General features: G+C 38.1%; 1 protein-coding gene across 1 annotated transcript in view; it reads left to right on the forward strand.

Moving 5' to 3' along the window:
• adamts7 (a disintegrin-like and metallopeptidase (reprolysin type) with thrombospondin type 1 motif, 7) overlaps window positions 1–10,000 on the forward strand; it is a 133,505-nt gene that overhangs the window by 46,627 nt on the left and 76,878 nt on the right. Inside the window, exon 9 of the mRNA XM_079264624.1 lies at window positions 8,664–8,772. Within this exon, the coding sequence (XP_079120750.1) occupies window positions 8,664–8,772 (109 nt within the window). The remainder of the gene's footprint in view (window positions 1–8,663; window positions 8,773–10,000) is intronic.

Consider the following 10,000-nt stretch of genomic DNA (forward strand, 5'->3'; position numbering starts at 1 on the left):
TAGGCATATAAAAGGCACTGCACCATTCTTTCAATTCCAAGCTGACAGCAACAGTGGTGTGTAAATTAGATCCCTTTAGCAGCAATACCTTGGCTGCATTCAGGCATATTTCTCTAGGGAAGAAAATGGCTTGCCACAAAATATGCCAGTATTTGCCTGAAAAAGCCATTCAAGTTATTTAAATTGTTATCGGACTTTGGAGTGCTCGGTATTTTCAATATCCACAAAAAAATCTATGATTTCCAGCTAAACCATGCAGCTAATGGCAGTGCACAGAAGGTTAGCTCGTTTTTTTAAATTGCATCAGGAGTGTCTTCAGCTGCTGTCGTCCTGTGTATGTACGAGGCTCTTCATTCAGAATGCTTCAGAACTGAGGAGAATATTTTTACTTTGTGGACTGTAAGTTTGTGAGTTAAATTATCTCAAAACTATCACCAGTGTTTTGTTTTTTTTGTTGTTGTTGAGCCTCCTCAAATCTGAACTATAATGCAGGGCCACACATATAAAACTGTGCAGCTTATACACAGGAAGATGATAACAAAATTTAAGTTTGTACACCAAGAAATATCCCTATAACATCTTTTGGAATTTCCATATTCATAAATCCATATAAGCACACGATCCTGCAAATATTTTCTTGATAAATCATGTCATCAAAAACTGACCGCACATGCCTGACACATACACAACACTGATTAGTTGGATCATTCATCGTGAACAGGAAGCAAATAACGTGGGAATATATGATGCATGTTGGAAGGAAATACAGGGGAGGAATAGTACCTTCTGAAAGAGAGACATAAGTAAACAAAATTATGAAGAAACGAAGGATAATTAAAGAAAAAATATTTAACAAAATAAAAAGATGCATCTGTTCATGTCTGTAGAAGTAAATACCATTGACAATTAAATGGCAAAGTCGTGTAAATGAACAGGCATACTAACAACACAATGTTGAAAGACTGCATTTTAGCATGAAAAAGGGAAGATAAAGAATGTAAGGAAGTCTACAGAAAGAGGACTTCACAATCATATATCTCAGAGCTGGCCTGAAGGTGCAGATGATATCAGCAGCTAAATGTAAAGCAAAACATTTTCTATAAACTGAGGCAAACATTTACATTTAGGGCTGCGTCTGTCTGGAGGAGATGATTCTCTTCTGTTCCACATAGAGGTTATTCAGCTGGCGAATCAGGATCTGAAGTTACAGTTCTGATCAAAGCTGAGAGGAAGGACAAGAATACATTACTCCTGGAAATCCAGAAAAAAGCCAGACATAGCAGCTCTGCAGAATACTGAAGCCATGAACAAATGCCATGTAACACCACCCACAGACCAGGCACCCCGTCATGAACTGGAGACAGTTAAGAGGAAACATTTGCCTGAAATAAATATGCTAATCACATTTGTTTCAGTGAAATATTTGGCAAAATAAGAGTTCAGGTCTTAGTTGGAAAAAAAAAGAAGAAGAAAAAAAATAAAAAGAATCTCCAGAAATATTAAAAGCGATGCAGCATCAAGCCAGATGTTTTTGTTTCGGTGATTATTTTTACACTTGCATTTAGAAATGGAGGATGGGAGTTCATATTTGTGCAGAATGGGAAAGAGATAGTTGAGGGGGGAGTGTGTATCCGCTTTCTTTGTGTGTGTGAGTGCATGTGTGAGATTGTGTGCAATAGAGACATTAATGAGGTTTGTGTTTTTAAATTGCAGCTATATAATCTGGTGTTCGAAGGCTTTTTCAATTTTCTTTTTAGTATGCATGACAATATGGAGAGGTTTCCAGGCACGTCTTTCTGGGAGGAGACCCCGGCGAAGACCCAGGACATGTTTTAGGGATTATATCTCTGGCCTGGCCTGGGAATACCTTGGGGGCTCCCAGAAATGTGGCTGGGGACAGGGATGTCTGGGCTCCCCTGCTTAGGCTGCTGTCTCCGCAACCTGGTTTCAGATAAGCAGCAGAAAATGGATGGTTAATTGTTACGTAAAGCACTTTGTGTTGCTTTGTGCATGAAAAGCGCTTTATGAATAAAATTTGATTTGATTTGAAAGATTGGAAACTACAGATTTAGCTGAGAATCTAATGAATACACTTAATTTTATCAAAGACTAAACAGATCAGGGTGAACTTTATTATATATTCAGTACCTGCAGTAAATTTTCGAAAACAAAATAGCACAGAGAAATGTGGCGGAGATTGAAAATGTCTATCAACTTTGTAGAAACCGTCGATGAATATTTTGAACCAAAGCTCTAGAGAGAAAAGAAACAGAGTAGAGGCAGAGAGGAGCAAACTTGAGGCTGTTCGATCAACCAGGCACTTCTCCGAAGATTAGAGGAAGCCCAAACAGCCACATAGAGGCTGTCAGCTGAGTGAGGGCTCCAGAGTGAGCTGAGGCAAGAAGCTCTGGTTGAAGACGGTGAAGAGTTCAGCCACATCCTCCATAAAGAGACGTTTTGAGGCAGAGAAGTTTTCATCAGAAAACTGAGCAGGTTGTGGCTGGACAGGGACTTTCTCCCAGATCAGAGGAGGTTTTTCTCTGCATTCAGGAAGCAGAGGGAGAAGAGCTCTGACAAACCTGTTTGATTTTCTTTTTAAACACGCACATTACTTATTTAAAACTATAAAGAATGAGAACTATGATTATAATGAGGAATCTGTAAAGTTTGTTTTTTTTCTCAGAAGCAATCAGTTGATCTTTAGTTTTAATTACTGTGGTTTGAAAGAGGAACTTTTTTTTTGCTCGCTTTTTAAAATGAGCCCCTTTTTACCTTTTATCTTTGTCCTCAGCACATTATTACTTGTGAGGCATAAAGTTACTTTCACAAGTAATAGGAGTTAAATAAATTATATGTCAACTGTATAACTACTAGGGATGCACCACATTTTTCCAAACTGAGAACAAGCACTTTCATTTGCATATTTGCCAATACCGAGCACCAGCATGAGTATTACTAAATCCCATTAAAGTTCACTGGTATGGAGTGTGGACCAGAATCTTAGATGAGATGACTGAGTGGTTAATTGTGAGATGTATCAAATGTGTCATCCTGTGGCCAACCTTCAAATCTAAGACTTGAAAACTGTCAAAATAGTTATAAATAATTAAGACAAAATGGTTTTTGGATTTGGTGCATTGCGCTGACGAGGTAACTAGCCGCCCAAAATCACCAAAGTCACAGAGATAATGTTGAATTTAGATTTTTAATATGTCAAGTTGGAATAACTTTGCTGTTTATGTGTAACTTCAGAGGGTTTAACCAACATTTACTGATTTAAGGACTCCAAACTACAATCATGTAGACATAGACATAGACCAGCTTGATTATCATTCATATATGCACAAGTGTATACAGAATGAAGTTTTGTTTCATTGGCTCAAAAGTGTTAAAAAAATATTTATAAAATGCACCAATAAATGGTAAAAATAATTAAATAAATAATAGAGTAAAATAGTGTACAATTTTAAACACTAAGCAATATAATGTACTGTACAATACAGGCCCACTCACATGCTGCAACTATTGTTGGAGACCAAATAACTCATACATGTTGATGCACCGTTGTAACTGGGAGGTGGGATCGAGGCCGGCTTTAGTAAGGGGCAAGAGGGGACAACGCCCCCTCAGATAAACACCTTGCCCCCTCAAATCAAATTAACCAAAAATGCATAAATTCAACTTCAATTCAACTTTATATACATCGCATCAAATCACGGCAATGCCATCTCAAGACGCTTTACAGACAGAAAGAAAAAAAAAAAACATAATGAAAGCCAATTCGTAATAACCTATATAAAGAAACCAACAGATTGAGTTGGAAGATCCATCCTGAGCAAGCACACTGGCGACAGTGGGAAGGAAAAAAAACTACCTAAACTCTCTCTCTCCCCTCTGCATTAAGCGGCGTGCCGATTCTACAGCATTATACTGCAGGACCTCCTCTTTCCAGGGAACAACCAATCAGCATTAAGTGTGCAAATGAGTTGACAAGCAGTCTGATTGTTGGGTGTCAGATTTCTCCCCCTCTTGAGCTGCTGCAGCAGTAAAACTTTAAGGAAGTTAGGGAGTGAAGCTCTGTTAAATACCTCGTGGCGATTTATATTGTGAGATAGGCTACTTAATAATTAACGACAAAGTTTATTTTGCTGTCTAATGAGACATTTGTTTGTTCAAATTTTGATGATTGATATTTGCTTAATTTTTTTCCCCCTTATTTTTAATGTAGCTATAATTCCGTTTTTCCCCCCTGAGGGATTGCCACCTTATTGGGGGTTTGCATGCCTCAGTGACCTTAAGAGCTATACAAGCTTTAACTTTAGTTTCTGGTGGGACACCCAAGCTGGACAGGTCTTTGGTTTGAAGCCTGACAAAGTGTAATCACACTTTTAAACAATAACAGCTGAAGCACGATGTGCATGCATGGTACCACGTTCACATTTTCTGCCTGTCCCCCTCATGTATGCATTCCCAGAGCCGACCTTGGGTGGGATTGTTTAAAATGCATTGATCATTATTGATCTGTGGTGAGTCAGTAGGCCTTAGGCTCAGATCGTCCCATTCATCTCTCTTTTTCTTCACTCAGTCCTTTGAGCTGTGGTGTGTTTTTCAAGCATTCAAACCTTTAACACAACAGTCCAAATTTATTGAGGATTTGGTGTAGAATCAGCAGACAAATATTTACTCATTCTGACATGAATCAGTAATGCAGTAACATAATGCAAAAACAATACAAAATCGAAGAAATGTGTGTATTTCATGTGACTGTGGCACAACTTTAACATCCATGAAGGGCATCAACAGCATAATGTGTAAACTCTTCAGGAACAGACACGCCATATCGTAGCATGTCTGCCTGTATTATTTGAAAAGCAAGAGTTAAATTATCATTTCGCAGAGAATGAAATCATGTTTATCTCTAACATTATGGCGCTTGTTCCTGACCTGCTGTCTGAATATTCCCACTTGCAGACTGTGGTTAGAACATATATTTTACTTTATCTACAGTCTGCAGTCTATAACTGCATTAAAATTGCCACTTGTCCACCATCGCAGCTGGCCTTCCCTGCATGTTGACCATGCCTCTTCCTCTGATATATCTACCTGAAACCGTTGTGTATCTCCAGTTTCCACCAGTCGCCCCTTGTGGACAACCGTCATTAACACTGACAGTGTCCCTGGTCCAAGTTTCTGTTATTGTATCCCTAGTTAAGATGTTCAGGGGGCCTCCAGTGTAAAGCTGGAGTGGAAGCTGCAGGTGTGAGATTTTGTTTAGTCATTTTGCAGCTAAGGGCGTAATGATTGGTGTGCCATTATTTCAGACATTTCTGTAGTGTTGTTTCGTTCAACTTTTAACTATTGCACAGCTTCACATGTCTTTTTACTGGTGACAAAATAAACCAAGCACCAAGTCACAGAGCAGAGCTTCTGCCTCTACAAACCAGCAAAGCTTAACAGTTTAACCAACAGAAATACCAAACTGCTGTTTTAGTTTAAAGGAAAATATTCATATCAGGGGATTTATTTGGCTTCTGTATCTATAAACTGTTCTTTTTTTCTAATAAATGATTGATGTGGTATTTCCCCGTTCCCTTATAATTACAACCAAATATGTGCATAATCAACTCATTTACTTATCACTGTTAAATTGAAAAATAAGTGCTGCATTTGAGTGGTTAGAGCTGTGTTTGACAGGGAACACATACAGCTTGGAGCTGTGTAACCTGTGACTGCACCAGTCCAAAAAAGGAGAAATCGTGAAGCATTTTTTATGTAGATGTTCTCATTGTTGTGCTCCGTTGCCTCTATCAATACAGACAGAAATAGTTACACCAAATTTTAATTGAAATAATGATTAAAGTTTAAACCTGGGCTCCTTTCTCACCTCTTTGCTTTGACAATCTGTTGAAGTTTGTGTGGATGTTGGATGTTCTTCATTTGAACCTACTCTCCAGTCTCAGAAAAGTGTGGGAGTAGATAGTTTCTGAAGCACCACCTAACAAGAGGATCTGATGGAGCCCTGAAATCCCCACAGGCTTTCTAGCAGAGCTTTCATTTAGCTGGCATCGTATCTGTAATTATTTCAGCATGGATTGATGTGAAAGCTCCATTTCCACTGACATGAGCTGGATTTAAACTCAGTTATTCTCATTGCTTAAGTCAACCTCATAGCTTGTGCTGCTTGTAGTGGAAACATGAACCATACATGTGTGAAGCAATCACAGTAGCTCCTGAGTCTTTAAACACTTCTATAGGTAGACTAAATAATTTCTTTTTTCAAAGCTATTTAGCTGGAAAGTTACTGAAGCTGGTTTACATTATTTTTAAAAGCAGAAATAAATAAATCATGCACATTTCATGAGGCCAGAAAAACAGAAGTTTTATAAGTCTGGACAAACTAGGGCCAAACACACACACACACACACACACACACACACACACACACACACACACACACACACACACTCACTCACACATTTTCCATAAGCTATGCAATGACACAGAGCAACATATGTCTACACAAAAAGGATAAATAGTGCAGACAGATTTATAAAAGCCATGAACTGAAAATTTCATAAACATGTTTACTCATTTATTTCAACTTAAGTATATTTTAAGATTTTTTTTTCTAGAAGATTTAATAGAAATGAAGATTTGTAACATCATTTGGCCGTTTTCCTCTCTGCCTCAAGAAAAACTAAATTTTTTTTACTTACCGACACCACAGTTTGCTATCACCTAATGTCCCAGCACCCCTCTACTTTGGTATGAACATTTTATTTATTGATTTTGATGGAGGACAGATTTACTGTAAAAGCGTCTTTGGTTTAAATTGTTGTTCCGGTAGACGTCGGAAATCATGGAGTCTATGTTGACAGAAATCAAATGATCTTCAAATTAAAAAAAAGATAACTGTAAACATTTTCTTTAGTTCATACTTTTTATTGTTCATACTTCATGAATGAAAAAAAACTTTAAGATGTCAGAATTTGCTAATACTGTAGAATTTCCACTCTTTATTCTGAGCATATTTATGAACTAACTCCAAATAAGCATCCTTGTTTTAGCCTATTTAGACTAAAACTATGGGTTACATAAAAATCCTGAAAAAAGTCTGTAAGGTTTTCTGAAAATAAGCTAAGAATTTTACACTTTTACAACCCCAGTTTAATATGGAATGCTGTGTAAAATGTAAATGATGAGGCAATGCTGTTTTCATATCTTCTAAATTCATATTTTCAAGAGCACATCATATCAAATGTTGAAGCTGAGACATTTAACCATTTAATTAGTATTTGTTTATTTACAATTTGATAGCAGCACATCTCAAAACATTGGTACTGGCAAAATAGAAGACTGATGCAGAACAATGGCACAAATTTAATGCAAGTGGAAGGGCATTTGATGGTTTTATTGGCAGCAGTGGATCGGGATATTTCTGGAAATAAAGGGAATATTTCAGCCTCAAAGCCTCTCAGATGTGAAGATGGACGGAGGTTCACCAACATGCAGCTAAACAGGTCTTATGATTGTACAATGTCACATAAACCAGGATTCAGTTAAAAATATTCATCACCACGCGGGGCCCTGCGTGGACAAGCATCCACATGTCTCAAACATTTCATCTATTTCCACACCATCTTACCCACACTTTGATCTAATAGCTGTCAAAACTGCATTATTTTTGAGAACATGTTTTCCACATTGTGTTGAAAAGATTCCTCAGAAGGTTTTACATGCCAGCATCACACAGTTAATGTGGATTTATCTGCTGCTCTGCTGCCTTCAACAGGAGATTTGCATCATTTGTTTGATTGAGATCTAGCACCAACAATCATGTTCCTGACACCTAAATCCCTTTTTGTCACCATTCTGACATCCAGTTTGAACTTCAAAAAGCTGTCTTGACCACGTCTACATGCCTAAATGAGTTGCTGTGATGTGACTGGCGGACGAGCTATTTGTGATGACAAGCAGTTATACAGATGTAGCTCATTAGGTGAACGGTGAGTGTGTAGCCTCTTAGTGAAATCTTAGATTTTAGTGTCAGTAAATGGGTCACAGCTGCTTAATGTTTGAAGCAAATTGTAAATCTTTTTGTATTTTTGACCATCCGTTTAAAAACAGGAAATGAATCGAACAACAAACAAAGATAGATTTCTAAATGAAAAAAATGAAAGCACAGGCTAAAGTTAAAAAAAAAAAAAAAAAAAAAATTACTAAAAAACTAACTAATCAGAAAAAACATTTCTCCTCAGAGATGAATCAGCTCAGAGAAGGCTTTCTGTCTGAATTTGTCCATACGCTGGAGCTGTGTGTTTCAAATCACATATAATTTGAGAATGTAACTTATACAGAGGAGTGAAAGCAGCACAGCTGTTACAGCGAAAGCAGGGAGGAAAGGCAGCAAAATAGATGAGTAATAAAAAAATAAAAAAAAAATAAAAATAAAAAAAACAACTGACAGTGTGGAAATCAATATCAGTGCTTCATTACAGCTGAGATAGTGCTCACTTCACAACATTGCAATAATGCAGTTTTGTTTTCAGACATATGAAAATGCTTAAGTTTGTCACAAGAGATAATGAACCCACAGAACAGGTTAGCAGTTTTAACTGTTTAATGGAGCAATCACCAAATAGACCAGATGGCTGATGTCCAAGGTTCTTGGTAGACTCTGGGGAGGCAGGGAATGATCCAGGCAGGCAGACAGGACTGGCTGGGAAGATGGTCCAAGCGGGCAAGGCGGGCAAGGGCTGTGGATTGTCTCAGGTGAGGTTTATACCTAGAAGAGGCAACGATCCAGCATCGACTGGTGAACAGCTTAGGTCTTATAAGCAGGTGAAGAGCATGATCCTGATTCTGCTCAGCTGTGCAGGCTTAACCACAGGCCACGCCTCCGCCAGACACCACAGAGAGCTACATCCAGGTTGGAAATCCATGACAAAGTTTTGTTTTGCCAGATGCAACATGGCCTGTGTAAGTTATATTATGCACAAAATGAAGTACAAATAAAACTCAGATGTCAGTCAAAACATGTCAAGACAAAGTTACAGCTTCTTAAAAATTTGTTAGATACAAAGAAACCATCAAATCGACAACTGGAATGGACAAAAATAACTGTCAGGCAAAAACAAAGTCAATCAAATAAACTATTTATTGTATATACTTTATACTTTTTCTTATTTTTCCGCAGGCATTGTCATTGTCACTCTGTAAAGTAAATTTGTGTGCTTTTGTGTGAGTAGGGACATGCCTGTTTGGATGGCTGGAATAAGGAAACGGGGCTGTGGATAATCATTCCTGTTGCATTCACGTTTCCCATTCCACATCCAGGTTTTATTGTAGACAGATGAGAGGTAATTAGAAGGGCTTTATAAAAGGATCAGGTCAAGTCCAAAGAAGCAACTGCATTTAAGGAAATAATCCCCAAAACCTGCAGCCCACATCTGAATGTATTTGACAGTGACTACACCGAAAACGAGCCCAAAGTTGCTTATAACAAGCGGACTTGACAACACCGTCCTGCGCTGCACGTATTGCCTCTGCCCAGATGCTGATTGCTTGTTTGTTTCGCTTCCCTGATCTGTCACAAGTTTTCATTGGGAGGCTCCCTAAAAGAACCCAGAAGGTTGTAAAGCTTCTAAGTTGTAGAAAACTTAGAAACAATCTTTAAAACTCGGCTGTTTGCTCAGTCAGGATCCACCGAACGTCCAGCTGCTTTCTATAATAAACAACAACAAACCCAAACAAAGAGATTCCACTGAGACCCACATGGTGATTATTTTCAAATATCTGAAAGCAGAACTTTGTCCTCAAACTGCAATGCTCCTTTCCAGCAGTCACTTCTTCCTCCAGTCTTTGTTGTGACTGAGCGGATTCTGGGAGGGAAATATGTGAGAAAAAGCTTGCCTGTATCTGCTTCATCCTGAATTATTTGAGATGTGGAACATAAAGCAACTGTTCGTCTTCATCATTGCAGCCCTTGTTGTCTTTTAAG

Source organism: Telmatherina bonti, assembly GCF_933228915.1.
Source record: "Telmatherina bonti genome assembly, chromosome: 1".
NCBI lineage: Eukaryota > Metazoa > Chordata > Actinopteri > Atheriniformes > Telmatherinidae > Telmatherina > Telmatherina bonti.